The sequence below is a fragment of the Microtus pennsylvanicus genome, chromosome 8 (genome assembly GCF_037038515.1).
Source record: "Microtus pennsylvanicus isolate mMicPen1 chromosome 8, mMicPen1.hap1, whole genome shotgun sequence".
NCBI lineage: Eukaryota > Metazoa > Chordata > Mammalia > Rodentia > Cricetidae > Microtus > Microtus pennsylvanicus.
In genome coordinates, this window is record NC_134586.1 from 3,241,583 (window position 1) to 3,259,410 (window position 17,828).

The following is a 17,828-nucleotide window of genomic DNA, read 5'->3' on the forward strand; positions in this document are numbered from 1 at the left end:
CTCCAACACCCCCCCCCCCCCCCCGCCTGTACTCGCTTCCTTTACTCCATTGAGGGCTTTAACCACAGCGATGAGCTAACCACAGACAGGGCTGGCCTTTGTCACGTGGAGTGTGGCACCCCTGGAAAGCAGAATTCCACTCAGCACTGACAGCCACTGTTCAGGATCTTTGGTTCATTGGCAAACAATGACACTAACGCTATCGAAGGGAACGAACGTCACCAGCAAAGAAGAAACACATACTCCTGCTCTTCACGTGTCCACTGACAGGACCAGAAGTCTGACATTTAAAAAAATATTTAATAAAAATACTCTAGGTTCTACAAGCAGCTTTCATGGTCATTTCTGAAACTCAACTCACCATCACCCTGTTAAAATAATGCCTGTCCTCTTGTTAAAAAAGAAGTCCCCATGTCACAAGAACAGTAACTGACATTTGCACAAATGTCTCCCTGCGTGTGTGAAACAGTTGCTACCACCGCTCAGCACAGTCAACCTTGGCAGATGCTGGAGGGAGGCAGACACGTCCTCACCCTGACAGAAGCTCGTCTTCCCTGCCCCGGGATCTGTGTGAGCGCCTGACAGGAAATCCTAACGCTTGCTTCTCCTTCAGTTCCTTAGGACCGGCACGGAAACTGTCTTCACCTAGAGGTGTGATGTCCAAACCAGCAGGGCGAATGTTCTAGCAGCAGCTACAGATGGCCTTTTCTTTTTACTGATTCAAGACTCATGCACTTTGCAGTGAAGCAGAGACACCGAGAGTGACCTCGGCTGCCGCAGTGCGGTCAGTGCTACGCAGCTCTGGCTGGATTAGTGTTGTAGTGGGGAGCTCAGCACATGGCGGGATGGACCTCAACATGCACGTAGGCCGTGCAGTTAGGAGGAATGTCCGTTCCTTGTTCCAGTACCTTGTATAATAAAGTTAATAATAATAATAAAAAAAAGCCGAGCGATTCCTGTAGCAATCTCAGAATCCGACCCTGTAGAAGTTCCTCGGGCTGGTGAGTGTCTGGTGCTGACGCCGCCAGCCCGCAGAGGCAGCTACCTGAGTTCTCGGCTGCGCATCACTCATAATTTCCCAGCTTTCATGTATGTGGGGATGGAGCCACGCTGAGTCAGCCCTTCGAACCTTTTATAGGTGTAATTGAGAAAAACCCAGTCTTTGGATTTGTAGTCGGGCTCCGCGGCATTCGGCACCGGCTGTAAGATGTCAGACTCAGGGAAATCATCGAAGTTGGAGGTGTCGTCGATACTCTTGATTTCTATCGGGATGGCTGCCGGCCTTTCCCTGAAAAAGACAATTCATCAGCCACGGTGAATCTTCTTGAACTCTTAACTGTTCAACAAACCGTTCTTGAAAGCCCTGCCCACCACTGCACGGGACAGGAAACCAAGGGTGTCTGCTGTGCATCTGAACACAGCTATGTGGGTGTCAGGATAGCTGAGGTGACTTTTTACTAAAACGTTTGTTTTTATTTGGAAGTTTCACACTCTGCATGAAGACACTCTCTTGCTTTCCCCTGCAGTCCTGGAGACTGAACACAGCTAGGCGATACTCTTCCACTGACACAGTCTCCTCAACCCTTCACGCTATTTTTTTTTTTAAGGTGAAAAAATAAGACCCAATGAGAGGAAAATTAGAAGAGAAAGAATTTTTACTTTTTTTACTTATTCGTTTGTCTTTTGAGACAGTTTTTCTCTGTGTAGCCTTGGCTGTCCTGGAACTCACTTTTTGGCCAGGCTATCCTTGAACTCACAGAGATCTGCCTGCCTCTGCTTCCCAAGGGCTGGGAATAAAGGTGTGTGCCACCACCCCGGTTAAGAGATGGCCATTTACTGAGAAGATTTTATGTGGTGTCGTGTATATGGGAGACAATGAGATCAATCTAAGTGAGGCAGGGCTACAATTCTAGAAAAGATCTGCATACACAGATATCTGTCTGCAAAAGAGGGGACACGCATACATTTGTGATAAGGTCTGAATGCAAAAATGTGTCGACTGTAGGAATTTAAGACAATCAGAGAGGTTAGGTTAAAAAAAACATCTCCACAAAAATGCTTTCTTATAGTAAAAACATTTAACTACAGAAATAGATAAAAGAAATTATTACTAAAATTTTTAAGTTAAGTTTATTGACTTACAATGCACACACGCATAAGCACGCATGCACGCGCGCGCACACACACGCACATGCGCATACACACGTGTGCGCGTACGTACACACACACCACAGAAGAGGACATCACTCAGGAGTTGGCACTCCTCCTGCCACACAGGGCTGGGGACTGAACTCAGATCTTCAGTCTTTCCCTGCTGAGTCACCTCAACCCCTTATCGGTTTTTATTTTTCCACAAATTTTTAAAGGCTCTACCAGGTGCTACGCCTAGAAAATTATGCAAAAGCATGTACCGTCCATGTCTGTCCAAGAGTTAGTCTTGTGCCCAGTACTTTCATGAGTACATACTGTACCTTTCTCGTCTTCCCCGAGGAACTCTTAACACCTTGTCCACGGTGTCTTACCCACAATTTCCAGACCCGGGCATGAAGATTATGGAAGTTTGATTAAGACTCAACTGAGTGGAAAGAGCCACAACCTTGGCCTCTGTGACCACACGTTCCTGTCCTGTGACCGTTTCCGGAACCCATAGAGAGCAGCACAGCAGACGGCTCTCAGACGAGGCAGGACTGCTTCCTCTCCTCAGTTCTCAGCCTTCCTGATGCTGCAGCCTTCTTACAGCTCCTCGCGCTGTGGGGACCCCAACCATAACCCTATCTTCGTGGCTACTTCGTAACTCTATCTTTGCAGCTGCTATAAATCATGATGCAATTGTGTGGTTTTGATGATCTTAGGTGACCCCTGTGAAAGGGTCATTCAACTTCCCAAAGAATCATGATCCACAGGTTGAGAACCTCTGGTCTAGACAAATCAGAGGCACACGAACCACCAATCAAGAAGCTCATTTTTCTCAGCCCAGGCCTCAGAACATACCTGATATGTCCCCAGTCTACACCCTCAAAGAAGGGGTGACCTTTGATCTCTTCTACACCACCATTCCCAATTCTGTTTTCAGAATCAGTACAAAATCTGGAAAAGGAAACCAATCATCAGTCACATCTTTCACTTAAAACACTCTAAATGAGCCGGGCGGTGGTGGCACACTGCCTTTAATCCCAGCACTCGGGAGGCAGAGGCAGGCGGATCTCTGTGAGTTCGAGGCCAGCCTGGTCTACAAGAGCTAGTTCCGGGACAGGCACCAAAGCTACAGAGAAACCCTGTCTCGAAAAAACAAAAAACAAACAAACAAACAAAAAAAAAACCAAAAAAAAAAAAAAAAACAAAAACCACTCTAAATGTATCACTTCAAATGTTTTTAGGAAGCATTTTCTTACTGAGTTTACTCTGGGAGAAACGAGAAAATACAAATCACCACAAGTATCTACCATTTAGATATCCCATCAATATTCCGAATCTATTTATCTTCATCTCCCATAATAATATTAAAAACAGTGTTGACACATTAATGATTATTTTAAGACTTTTTTCCACTTAGTATACTAATAAAGTTTCTCAATGCTGTTCAGTGTTTTCCTGTGAGGTGATTTTTTGAGACCCGTGTACGGAGACATCGGAGTGTAAGATCCATCGCCGCTGCTGAAGACTTATTGAGTTCCGACTTTTCACAACTAAAATAACACAAGAAGCATGTCTAACTCTTTGCCCCTACGTGGTTATATGCTCTATTAAATCCTAGAAATAAAACTGCTGGTCGAAGGTCATGTGCAGTTTGATAATTTTACACAATATGCTGCCGGCTGGCCACACACAAGGGTTGTCACACTTCATGTCCTGCTGTGGGGTGTCTGTGCACCGTGTAAAGATCTGGTGCTGTGACTGGGGTGTCCCGCTGTGGGGTGTTTGTGCACCGTGTGAAGATCTGGTGCTGTGTCTGGGGTGTCCCGCTGTGGGGTGTCTGTGCACCGTGTGAAGATCTGGTGCTGTGACTGGGGTATCCTGCTGTGGGTGTCTGTGCACCGTGTGAAGATCTACGGCTGTGACTGGGGTGTCCCGCTGTGGGTGTCTGTGCACCGTGTGAAGATCTACGGCTGTGACTGGGGTGTCCTGCTGTGGGTGTCTGTGCACCGTGTGAAGATCTACGGCTGTGACTGGGGTGTCCTGCTGTGGGTGTCTGTGCACCGTGTGAAGATCTACGGCTGTGACTGGGGTGTCCTGCTGTGGGTGTCTGTGCACCGTGTGAAGATCTACGGCTGTGACTGGGGTGTCCTGCTGTGGGGTGTCTGTGCACCATGTGAAGATCTACGGCTGTGACTGGGGTGTCCCGCTGTGGGTGTCTGTGCACCGTGTGAAGATCTGGTGCTGTGACTGGGGTGTCCTGCTGTGGGGTGTCTGTGCACCGTGTGAAGACCTACGGCTGTGACTGGGGTGTTCTGCTGTGGGGTGTCTGTGCACCATGTGAAGATCTGGTGCTCTGACTGGGGTGTCTTGCTGTGGGTGTCTGTGCACCGTGTGAAGATCTGGTGCTGTGACTGGGGTGTCCTGCTGTGGGGTGTCTGTGCACCGTGTGAAGATCTATTTTTGTGATTGCGGTAATAAAAAGTAGAACTGTCAATAGCTAGGCAGGAGGCATGGGTGGGACTTCCAGGGAGAGAAAGGAAGAGGAGGAGAATCTAGGCATGCAGGAGAAGCCAGGAGACATGGAAAGGAAACAGGAGGTAGAAGAGAGGTAATGCCACAGGACAGAACATAAATTAATATAAATGTGTTAATTTAAGTTATAAAAACTAGTTAGGAACACGCCTAAGCTATAGGCCAAGATTTCAGTACTAAGAAGTCTCTGTATCATTCATGTCGTTTTGTAGGGAATGAGAAACAGGTAGTTAAGAGCACTTGCTGCTCTTGCAGAGGACCTGGGTCCAATTCCTAGCACCCACACTAAGTGGCTCCAGTTCCAAGGGATCTCCTAGCCTCCATGAGCAAGTGGTACCCACATACTTACACATAAAAATGATAAAATCTTTTTTAAAAGTTTGAATTGTGTAAATCCTTTATTTAAACTGACCAGATCAGCGGCATTCTCCTCCACACATCAGCCCTGCCCCCGAGAAATGGATCATTTGGACCCTAGGAAGTTTTAAGTCACTAACCTGAGAATCAAGTCCTTGGCTTTCTCAGAGACGGGCACTTCTGGAGGAAACGCCAGTGTCTCCTTCCAGCTCATAACTTTTCTGTATGTCTCCTGGGGTGTCTCGGAGCAGAAAGGTGGGAAGCCTGGGCATCAGGGAAACAGAATGTATCAGCTTTGGTGATCAGTTCAGCCAGACCTACAGGTACAGAGCTACGAGAGACAAACAGCCCGAGCGCTCTGAGGTGACACCAGCGTGCACCAGTTACCGTGACATTACTAACCAAGTCCCGCCTTGTCTCATCTTAACCCTTCATGTTAAACCCTTCCTTTGATAAAAAAAAAAGCCAAGATACATGACTCTCTCCCTGCCATAGGGTCCCTGGGCAGTTTATTGGGTATTTATCAATTCGTATTTAACACTGAAAAATGTGGGAAACAGATTCAAAACGCTCTGCTATTTTTGCCTTTAATAGCTGTAATAAGTTCAAACGATGACACCAAAACAGATACGTATCACACACATGAACAGATACGTATCACACACATGAACAGATACATATCACACACATGAACAGATACGTATCACACACATGAACAGATACATATCACACACATGAACAGATATGTATCACACACATGAACAGGACTTACCTATCAGCATTTCATACATGATCACTCCCAAGGACCACCAGTCACACAGTTTGTTGTAGCCAGTCTGCATGAAGACTTCCGGAGCAATGTAGTCTGGCGTTCCGACTGTGGAATACGCCTACAAAGGAGCAGCTTGTCAAACTGGCATTCTGAACCTCTCAGGAGTGTGGATCACTCACTAGAGGAGGTTCTCACTTATTGGTGCCTTTGTGTGTCACATGTAGGGCTGGCTGACAGGTGCTGAGTCAGGTACCGCATGCAGAGCACAGGATTCTGGGCCAAGGAGAAGCCCCTTGTCCACTTCAAGGCCTGACTTCCCCGCTCACTGCTCCTATGAGCTACCCTTGGAGCCCTCGCTTCTGCTCACCAAAGCTCCAGGTGGAAGAACCTACAACAGTCTGACCTGAGGCTAAACCAAGAAAACACACTCTGTAAGCTCCCTTCCTTAGAGCTCAACTCCAGCACATTACATCAGGAGCCATGTGCATGTTCCTCCTCGATCCACATCAAATCCTATAAAATGAACCTTAAAGCTGGCAGCTCTCCACAGGGCACTATCGTAGAGCCACTGAAAATGTGACAGCAGGCGTCACTTCAGGGACCAGGGGACAGGAAACTGGCAGTTGGTGGGCTGAAGGGATCCCCTGACCGACACGGATGAACTCTCACTTCTCCCTCGGGAGCCACTGGCCCACGAGGATGACTCTTGGTAGGAAACACAGACATCCTCTGCCGTGTTTTTGTTTATATTTTAACATGGGGTCTCAGTATGAAGCCCAGGCTGGTCTCAGGACTCAGAACGCCCCTGCCTCAGCCTCTTAAGTAGGGAGTTCCAGAGGAGCACCAACGCCTGCCCCTCAGATAAGTTGTTAAGCAGTATTCACTTCTCCCCTTTTAAAATAGGAAGACTGTAATATTTTCTCAGATGTAGCATCTTATCTAAAACGACACATTCAAAAATAGAATGACATTTTTCTCCTTAATGCACGACTGGACACACTTTGTAAACGGTAAAGTTTACTAGAATATCAAAGTTTGCAGCTACTTGGGCCAATAAGCAAATGAGCCCAAAATGCAAAAGGTGCCAGGCTGTGGTCTAGCACGCCCCAAAGGAACACAGAGTCAGCAGCTTTGTCATTGCTGACTAGAACTGAAAAATGAGGTGTCTGCATGTGCTGGGCACTCTGTAAGAGACCAGGAAACAAAGTCAGAGCTACCTTCCTAGCTGCAGATGTTCACACAGCAGTTAGTTAATTCCCAGCTGCAGACGTTCACACCACAGTTAATTAACTCCCAGCTGCAGCCGCTCACACCTCAGTTAATTCCCAGATGCAGACGTTCACACCTCAGTTAATCCCTAGGGCAGATGTTCACACATCAGTTAATCCCTAGGGCAGATGTTCACACCCCAGTTCATTCCCAGCTATAGACATTCACACCCCAGTTAATTCCCAGCTATAGACATTCACACCTCAGTTAATTCCCAGCTGCAGACATTCACATCTCAGTTAATTCCCAGCTGCAGATGCTCACACCACAGTTAATCCCTAGGGCAGACACTCACACCTCAGTTAATTCCCAGCTGCAGATGTTCACATCTCAGTTAATTCCTAGGGCAGATGTTCACACCTCAGTTAATTCCCAGCTGCAGATGCTCACACCTCAGTTAATCCCTAGGGCAGACACTCACACCTCACTTAATTCCCAGCTGCAGGCACTCACATCTCAGTTAATTCCCAGATGCAGATGCTCACACCTCAGTTAATCCCTAGGGCAGACACTCACACCTCACTTAATTCCCAGCTGCAGATGTTCACACCTCAGTTAATTCCCAGCTGCAGATGCTCACACCTCAGTTAATCCCTAGGGCAGACACTCACACCTCACTTAATTCCCAGCTGCAGGCACTCACATCTCAGTTAATTCCCAGATGCAGATGCTCACACCTCAGTTAATCCCTAGGGCAGACACTCACACCTCACTTAATTCCCAGCTGCAGGCACTCACATCTCAGTTAATTCCCAGATGCAGATGCTCACACCTCAGTTAATCCCTAGGGCAGACACTCACACCTCACTTAATTCCCAGCTGCAGACATTCACATCTCAGTTAATTTCCAGCTGCAGATGCTCACACCTCAGTTAATCCCTAGGGCAGACACTCACACCTCAGTTAATTCCCAGCTGCAGATGTTCACACCTCAGTTAATTCCTAGGGCAGATGTTCACACCTCAGTTAATTCCTAGGGCAGATGTTCACACCTCAGTTAATTCCTAGGGCAGACGTTCACACCTCAGTTAATACCCAGCTGCAGACGCTCACACCTCAGTGAATTCCCAGCTGCAGACGCTCACACCTCAGTGAATTCCCAGCTGCAGACGCTCACACCTCTGTGAACCATATACATGAAAAAAGGAAAGGCCTCAGAAGCAATTCTTATATTCACTACAAAGGGTGAGAGACGGCCATGAAATTAAACATTAGGGGCTAGGATTGCCAACTGAAGCACTGCACCACTGCCAACAGCCCAAGCTTCCTGTTCGCTTGGTTAACCATAAAGATTGGTGGTTGTTGTAACAGGAGTTACACCGCCCCAGGTTACAGAACACTCCTATAGGAGAAGAGGTGATGTCTCCTCTGTGGTTCTCTGTAGGTGGTGAGGGGACAAGGCTATGGTTATGAGAAAGGCCAGGGGATCCGGCATGAGACCTGAAAGGCCAGTGTGGTGGCTGCCGCTCCGTGAGGCCCTCTCCTTCAGCCATGTACGCTGGGCTCTACTGCCCTTTGACATCTGCCTGCTTCTAGCTCAGATTAGGAAGAGGCAGCTTTGAGAAACCCCACCTGTCTCAGGAGGGAGACCCCAGACCACCCCACAGACAGTTAACCAAGCAGACTGCAGTGTCTTTTCCAAGGCCACGGAAACCAACAGCGTAGTGTAATCCTGCAAGGTGGAGGCCAGCAGGCCAGTCAAGTGCCCAGTGGTGACCATCGTGGGCAGCAGCTAGCAAGGCTGCAGACAACAGAGCGTGGCTTCAGCCACGGCTAAATGCGTGGGCGGCATGAGAGGAATCCATGTTCAGCTCCTGGCTGGGCCAGGGGGAGGAGACACAGGCTCAGCCCATGACAGCCCAGACAACTGTCCAGCCTCCGCAACCAGTTTCTGCCACAGCCCTAACAGAGGAATCTCGGCAGCTTCTTCTCTCAGGAGCCACCCATCCCCGACTCTACCAAGCTTCTCGCTTTTCTGAAATCCTCCTTAACAAAACACACTGTCGCTTTGCTCACTCCCACAAGTGTCTGGTCCTTAACCTTCACTGGCAGGAGAGGATGGACAGTGTGTCCCCGCTGACCTTTGGTGACCCTAGGGCCTCGGGCAGGCACAGCTGAACCCAGAAGGGTCCCCATCCTGCTCTGCCTGGGAAGGAGACACCCGAGTCTGAGTCTGCTGGGCCACTCACCAGCTGCCTCCTGTTCTTCTTCCACGTCTCCGCTTTCCGCTTGGAGTTCATGTTCTGAAACGCTGATTTCAACAAGACAGAACTGCAGTCAGAGGGGCAAACTGGCAAAATATAGAACCGCACCCCAAATCATCTACACCACGGGCAACTCAGGGGAGGAGGGAGCCTTGCTTCCTCGCAGAACTAGGGTTCAGAACTACAAATTTCTAACCAAAGGAGACAGGCGAACTCACAGAAGTCGCTTGGGGGGTTGTGTGAGAGGTTCCTATAAAATTCAGTCCTGTGTGCTTTCTTCAGTCCCGTGCACAGACCAAAGTCAGACAACTTTACGTGTCCCTAAAACGACAAATTCCAGTCAAGTCAAATTACATTAACTGTGAAAATGGAAAAGCCTTATTATAAACTCCTTTAATGCAATCATTATAAGAATTCTTAACTTAAAACACAGATAGCTGGGGGGCTAGAGAGATGGCTCAGAGGTTAAGATCAATGACTGTTCTTCCAGAGGTCCTGAGTTCAATTCCCAGCAACTACATGGTGGCTCACAGCCATCTATAATGAGATCTGGTGCCCTCTTCTGGCATGCAAGCATACATGGAAGGAATGTTGTATACATAATAAATAAATCAATCTTTAAAAAAAACACAGATAGCTGGAAACATGAGGTTATGCATGTTTGATGATTTTTAAAATATGGAAAATGGAGCCGGGCGGTAGTGGCGCATGCCTTTAATCCCAGAATTTGGGAGGCAGAGGCAGGAGAATGTCTGTGAGTTCGAGGCCAGCCTGGTCTACAAGAGCTAGTTCCAGGGCAGGCAACAAAGTGACAGAGAAATCTTGTCTCAAAAAACCCAAAATAAATAAATAAATAATGGAAAATGGAGATTTTTTTTCAAGAGCCACTTCCCGTGACGTTATTCCAGAACAGTCACTTTCGTGCCTTCTACAAAAAAAAACTTAGTTAACCCCCAAACAACCTAACTATGGCTGCTGTCTGCAGCCAGGAGCTGGCGGTTTCTCATAGCATGAGAAGCCCGAGGACTTGCTGGCTCCGCACATGCCTTGGCATCCAATAAGAGGTTGTCTGGCTTGATGTCCCGGTGGATGAAGCCCAGCTGGTGGATGGCGTCGATCGCCAAGACAGTCTCTGAGATGTAGAACTGCGTCTCCTCTTCTGTCAAGGTGTCCTTCTTCATCAGCAACGTCATCATGTCACCTGCGCGAGGCAGAGGGCCCAGAGACTGCAGACCGGTGATGCAGCTCCTCTCCCTGCACCCAGCCCAGGTTCTCACTGTCCTCACACCTCCTCCTGCTCTGCTCACCACAGGGGTCAATAGCTTTCACCTTTGCTGGTGTGAGACCAGAAGCCTCAGTCGCAGGCCCACTGTTCACGAATGCCAGCAACTGTCTGGAATCCTAGTGCTGCCGTGATGGGCGTGTGGTAGCCCACACTCAGTTAAGGGGACCCTCTGCAGACTTCCTTCTTATGTACAGACCGTGCCAGATTTGCAGGTTTATGACTTGCCCCGTACCTCAAACCAGCCTACAATGTGCATGCAGTGGTGTCGGTGGGGAGCACGTGCTGTTATCGTGGGCGGAGCAGAGGTGAGCACAGAGTGAACAGGCCCACCTAGGGACAGAATTCTGTCTTTCTGAATACAGGCTATTTCCTTAACTCTACAGTGCGCTAGACAGACAGAGTGAACAGGCACACCTAGGGACAGAATTCTGTCTTTCGGAATACAGGCTATTTCCTTAACTCTACAGTGCGCTAGACAGAGTGAACAGGCCCACCTAGGGACAGAATTCTGTCTTTCGGAATACAGGCTATTTCCTTAACTCTACAGTGCGCTAGACAGAGTGAACAGGCCCACCTAGGGACAGAATTCTGTCTTTCGGAATACAGGCTATTTCCTTAACTCTACAGTGCACTAGACAGACAGACAGAGTGAACAGGCCCACCTAGGGACAGAATTCTGTCTTTCGGAATACAGGCTATTTCCTTAACTCTACAGTGTGCTGCAATGAACACACAATAGGGGCATATAAAATGTCATCCCAACTCCTTCAAAGTGACATGATTTGTGGCCAGATCACCTTCCACTACTCTGGAAGTAAATACTGAAAACTGGTGGCTGTGTATAAACTCAGTAAGTTGGTAGTAAAACTAGCTGATATGATTACTGCCTGTGCCTTTGAACTCGGGTCTGTCCGCCACTGCTACTCACCTCCAGGAAGAAATTCCATGATCAGATAGAGATTCCGCTTGTCCTGAAAGCTGTAGAACATCTTCACCACCCAGGCACCATCTGCTTCCACCAGAATGTCTCTCTCTGCTCGGATGTGAGCCACCTACATGAGTGTTTTGAAGAGGTAACTGACCCGTTCCAACGACCCGTCCCTACCAGTCATGCAGGAGCACAGACACTCGTGTGCTCGCTAAATATGCAGAACCAAGGGAACCATTTACTTTAGCCTCACGGGTGAGCAGATTCTCTAACCCTGCAGCGTCGGTGGATTCCTGTCTGCTAGGATGGGCTGGTGTTCCTACAGGAGGAGGTAGCAGGAGGCAGGAGTGCCCATGGGATCCTGTGTCTGCTCTCCCAGCAGTCACCAGGAGAGGGAGTGTGGTACCCAAAGGAAGGCAGCGGAGACAGCAACCATCAGAAACTAAAACCTACCCAACTTTCTGACCTTGAACAGAACCAAGAGAAAGTAATGGCTTCTGTTGTCTGAGGCCCCAGCCTGTGTTGTTTTCTTGTTTTCTTTCTTCCTCCCTCCCTCCTTCCTTCCTTTCTTTTTCTTGTTTTGGTTTTTCAAGACAGGGTTTCTCTGTAGCTTTGGAGCCTGTCCTGGCACTAGCTCTGTAGACCAGGCTGGCCTGGAACTCACAGAGATCCACCTGTCTCTGCCTCCCGAGTGCTGAGATTAAAGAAAGGTGTGCTCCACACCGCCTGGCTCTGTTGTTTTCTAATAGCAACTGTGCAAACTAACACAGAGTTTATAAAGCTGGAGAAACTGGAATTTGAACCTACGCATTGAAAACACTAAAACAGACTATAAATTTAGTAATATCTAGTAAGCTGGATTTCTTTCTACAATTTCCAACACCAGCACTGCTCTGAGTCCTCTCACAGAGGCCCCTGGCACCGCACGGTGGGGAGACACACCTGCTCTTTCTCGAGCATGTCTGCTTTCCTCAGGATCTTCATGGCGTAGATGTGCCCTGTGTCTTTCTTCTGGACCAGCCGCACCTAGAGCACAGACATAAGTGTTGGACAGGAGAGTAGCTTCCTTTACTGAGCCTTGGAATTTACCATTGATAACATCACACACACACACACACACACACACACACACACACACACACACACACGCATGGAGCAGGGGTCTAGTGTAGCCCAGGCTGGCCTTGACAGGCTGGCCTTGAGCTTACTATTAGCTGTGAATGACCTTGAACTTCTGACCCTTCACCTCCATCTACCAAGTGCTGAGGATGCAGAGGTGTGCCATCACACCTGGTTTCAATGGGGCGGAGTCAAAAGCAGGGCTTTGCAGATACTAGGCAAGCACTCTTAGCAACTGACCTGTGACCTTGGAGCCTAGGAACTACATTTCAACACAGTACAGCATCCACTCTCAACAGTGGTGACGTGAACAAGGCAGCTCACCTCTCCAAAAGCTCCTCTCCCGATCACCTTCAGAGACTCAAAGTCATCCAGGCCAAGTCTGGTCCTCTTGAGGCGTAAGAATTCTGTTTCTTTACGAGCATGCTGTGATCGGCGTAACTTTTTCTATCAAAAATAGAATTTGAAAAGATTATTTTAAAGAAAAGCTGTTTCAAAGGCATGGATAATGTCAAAAGATGACACACACAAAAACAAAGACAGGTGGTGGTGGTGCAGCCTTTAATCCCAGCACTGGGGAGGCAGAGGCAGGTGGATCTCTGTAAGTTCAAGGCTAGCCTGGTCTACAGAGTGAGTTCCAGGACAACCAGGGATACAGAGAAAGCTTGGAAAACCAACAAAGGCAGAGCAGCTGTAGAGACAGCTCAGTGGCTAAGACTGTGATTTTCTTGCAGAGGCTGCAGCCGCCTCCAGCAGCCACACTCAGCTCCAGGGCATCAGGTGGCGCTGGCCTCCTCAGGCCCTGCGCTCTCCTGCACAAAGCTGCACTCACTCATGAACATATCATTTTAAATAAATGGCAGGAGAAAGGTATGGTATCTTAATTAAATGTTTCTCTGTAATCGATTTGCCAATGCCAAGTATTTATTAAGCAAGGGAAGAATACAACAGTAATAAGAAAACATTTTTAAAACAACTTTTAAGTATGTACCTTGAAAGCAGACATTAGAAGTAGGCTTTTCAAGTAGACTACATCATCTTAACCTCTTTATTATATGTGTACATTGTTGCCTTGTGAGTGGTAACTTAACTCACAAAAATAAATATTAGATAATGCAAATGCCATGAGTATTCTGATATGTGTTATTTACTTATTTTTGAGACAGAATCATTGAGTAGCCCAGGCTTGACTAAAACTCACGGCTGTCCTCCTGCCCCAGCTCCTGAGTGCTGGGATTACAGGCATCTGTAGCCAGGCTCTACTTCCTCAGGCAACTTATTTTTACTTTGTCAGCAAATCTGCTCCAATTAATTTACTTTCCCAGGTGCTGTCACAGCTGCGGAACCCTGTGACCTGCAAAGTCACACAACAGCAGTGTTTCCATGGAGATTTACTTAGAATAAAACTGATTCTTGCATAAATTTCAGCAAACTGCATGAAAGTTCATATAACTTTCTAAGGACATGAAATTACAAAGTATCATTAAAATATCCAAGCTAGCTGGGAATGGTGGCACACACCTTCCATCCCCGCACTCAGGAAGCAGAGGCAGGGGGGTATCAGGGAGTTCCAGGTCAGCCAAGACTATAGGGATGCCCTGTCTCAAATAACAATCCCAGAGAACTCAGACAGCAATGAGGACACTCAGAGAGACTTACATAGATCTAATCTACATGGGAAGTAGAAAAAGACAAGATCTCCTGAGTAAATTGGGAGCATGGGGACCTAGGGGGAGGGCTGAAGGGGAGGGGAAAGGCAGGGAGGGAAGCAGAGAAAAATGTAGAGCTCAATAGAAATCAATTTAAAAAAAAAAAAGGTGCACGCCAAAAAAAAAAAAACCCAAAAAACAAAAAACCAAAAACCAACCAAACAAACAGAAAACAAACCCATCCAAGTCAATACTAACACAGTAACACTCTGATTCAGCAAAGATAATAAAATAGGAACTATTTCTAAGCAATATTTTGAAATACCCAAATGCTGCATTTAGAAATCATTCACTTTCTTGTTGTAACCTCATTGGCTCCTCACCTAATAAAAAAATCAAGTCCATGACACAGGGACCGTTCCCAGAAGCAGCAGCACACAATGGGAAACAAAGCCACTACAGGTATCCACTCCTGCCCATGTCTGAGGGACCCCATCAACCGTTCAGAGGCTGAGCTCAGGACACAAGTCCTAACACTCCATCAGCTCGGCACACTACTCCAAGCAGAGCCACTCAGCTTGTCTGTTGTAGAGTTAGGTGTCTAACTAAGTCTGTGTACCATCAAAACAGGACTCTAATACTTGTAGCAGAGGTAGGAGCAAAGCAATAAACTTCTTCAGCTCACACAGGTCAATGAAGATACACTGATTTTTTTATTTTACATTTATTTTATGTATAAGGATATTTTGCCTGGATGTACGTCTGTGTACCATGTGAATGCCTGGTGTCCACAGGTCAGAAAAAGGTGTCAGATCCCCTGGAACTCAAGTTACAATTGGCTGTGAGCTGTCACGTAAGTCTTATGAACTAAATCTGGGGCCCCTGCAAGAGCAGCCAGTGCTTTGAATCACTGAGCCACCTCTCCAGCCTCCAGTTTGATTTGTGGTGTGTCTGTTTTGTGTGTGTCTGTTTTGTGTGTGTGTGTGTGTGTGTGTGTGTGTGTGTATCTTTGGGTAGGAACCAGGCAATAAAGGAAATGAAGATTTATCAAATATTGCTTTTTATGTGTTACTTTAAAAACAGACTGGACTTATCTTGGTGCTTTGGAAACTTTAATCCTTTAAATAGACAAATGCAGCTAAAATCACATTTATGTTTATATGCTGTGGAATATTAGTTTAAGATGTGTTATATTCATTTATGCTGTGGCTTCACCCAGCTACACAACCAGTTACGGAGTAAGAAGGAAAGGAAGGAATATAAAATAGAGAAAGGTAAGAGCTCAGAGGCAAATGATAGATGGGATAATTAAAATTAAGAAAAGCTGAGTAAGAATAAGTCTCTAGTTCTGGACCTGAAACACCTGACTGGTCTAATAAAGAAGCTTAGTTGTCAACAGCCAGGCAGGACAGGTGAGGCAGACATGCAGAGGGAGTAAACAGAAGAGGGAAGCAAGGGAGGAGGGGAAAGGGAGGAGGAGGGAAGGATGCCAGGGGCCCGTCACCTAGCAACACAGTCAGCCACAGAGTAAGAAGAAAAGAAAGAGATAGAGATTAAAGAAAGGTAAAAGCCCAGAGGCAAAAGGTAGACAGAATAATTTAAGAAAAGCTGGCTAGAAACTTGCCAAGCTAAGGCCGGGCGTTAATAAGTCAGAACAAGTCTCTGTGTATTTATTTAGAGCTGGGTGGCGGCCCCCACAGAGTGAAGAATAACAAACAGACAACTACATCTGCATCATTACAAAAGCAGAGATGGCCTGCACAGCCCAGTGCGTCCCATGTGCTCCCCTCTCCCAGGAACCCAGCACCCGCTGCTCTGTGCATGGGGTGGCAGCTCTGGGACTTTACCTTCATTTAAGGTCCAGAACCAGAGTTTTCTCTTAAAGGCCACTTGGTGGCACTATAGCACTGTATACCGCACGGCAATAAAAGCGCTTGTTTTAATTTCAAATTGCACATAATATATGCACATGTGCTGAGGATCTGCAGACAAGAGTCTGCTAAAAACCCAAAACAGCAACAACAGCACCAACTTACAAGCACTGAGTTTCTGACAGGTTCTCCTGTCTGCCAGCACACAGCCCTTCAACAACAGGGCACCACAGTAGAACCCTGGGCCCAGGACAAGCTATGCAGTGACTTTAGCCCGTCAGGCAGCACTGCAGTCCAGTGGTAGCTGACGCAATGTCACATTTTTAAAGCCATGAGCAGCACTTACTGTATGTGCTCAGAATGTGTATTGAAACAAGAGCCCTGTGCTAGTCCTTCCTTTCCCCTACTAAGGTAAGACCAGAGACAGACGACTCTTCACAGCTCTCTCCTGCAGCTTAAATCACTTATTTTCATTTTCCCATTAATAAGCATTCATTTTTGATGACTCTTGTTAATTAACAAATATCCTGTCCCTGTGTTTTGAGGCAATCCCATTTTGTAGCTGGCAATCTCTTGCATCTCCCTCCCCAGGGCTGGGATTAGAGACTCCATTCCTTTCTGAAGGGATCAGATTCTCAGTCTGCAGCAAGCTCAAGTGTCTATAAAGCAGCTAAAATATTTCAGAGTTCTGAGATATTACAGGGCTCAGCTAACCACGTCATATCAGCCACGGCTGTACACAGCCACACACAGTTTAAGGACCCCACAGCTCACCCGTGGACCACTGCACAGACATCTTCTATTACAGAATGGACTAAGGAAAAGCCACACTTGAAGGAAACTCAGTTGGTAAAGTGCTTATCTTGCAGATACAAGGCCCCGAGTTTAGTCCCCATGGTTTATGCAAAAAGGCCAGGTATGGAGGCACACACTTATCTCAGCACTGGGGAGGCAGAGACAGGTGGAGCTCTGAGGCCAGCTGGCCAAGCAGCCTCGCCTACTGACCTCCAGGTCAACAGGGAAGCAGACAGCACTGGACTGACACCCAGGCTGTCCTTTGGCCTCACATGCACCCGACACACACACACACACACATACACACACACACACACGCATAAGAAAATTTTAGGTTTATACTTTTTGAAGAAACAAGAAATTCTAATACTAAAATTGAATTTGTTTTGTTTTATACACAACATAATCAAAGTCCAAGCACAGAGCCTAAAATAAACACACAGGGATTTTAAACGATCTCCACAGAAAAAGTGGGATGGTTAAAAACATATATTACTAGCCAACAACTTTAAGAAGCAAAATGATTTGACGTTTTCTGCAAGTTTATTTACAAGAACTAAGAAAAACATTAGCGTCCACCAGGGGGCGCCAAGGGCCGCTACAAACAGACTTTCCCAGGCAGTTCTGGACTCCCAAGTTGGTTTTAAAACTCTTTTATCACTTGGCAACATTTCTAAAAGTAGCTTAAAAATATTTAGACAAAGCCCAGACTTCCAGATCTTATACAACTGGAGCCTGGCCACACTGGGCTAACAGAAGGGCAACTGCTCTGTACCCTGTCTCTAACACAGCAGATCTGAGCTCTGAGCTCTGACAAACGGCACGTCTTCATTAACAAGAGCGGGAAGAACAAATGTACTAACCAAAACCAAGCAAACAAACAAAACCTATTTCTTCCTCCACCTCCTCCC

The 17,828-nt window shown here is 47.0% G+C and overlaps 1 protein-coding gene across 2 annotated transcripts in view; it reads right to left on the reverse strand.

The window, feature by feature from the left end:
• Positions 1-281: 281 nt before the first annotated feature.
• The window catches only part of Stk38l (serine/threonine kinase 38 like), a 52,162-nt gene continuing 34,615 nt past the window's right edge, over positions 282-17,828 (reverse strand). For both annotated transcript variants that reach the window (XM_075982267.1, XM_075982268.1), the window contains exons 4-13: positions 12,927-13,049; positions 12,426-12,509; positions 11,484-11,607; positions 10,317-10,471; positions 9,489-9,591; positions 9,256-9,317; positions 5,798-5,915; positions 5,166-5,289; positions 2,992-3,087; positions 282-1,288 (exon numbers count right to left, since the gene is read on the reverse strand). In XM_075982267.1, the coding sequence (XP_075838382.1) occupies positions 1,069-1,288; positions 2,992-3,087; positions 5,166-5,289; positions 5,798-5,915; positions 9,256-9,317; positions 9,489-9,591; positions 10,317-10,471; positions 11,484-11,607; positions 12,426-12,509; positions 12,927-13,049 (1,209 nt within the window). In that variant the 3' untranslated portion in view covers positions 282-1,068. The remainder of the gene's footprint in view (positions 1,289-2,991; positions 3,088-5,165; positions 5,290-5,797; positions 5,916-9,255; positions 9,318-9,488; positions 9,592-10,316; positions 10,472-11,483; positions 11,608-12,425; positions 12,510-12,926; positions 13,050-17,828) is intronic.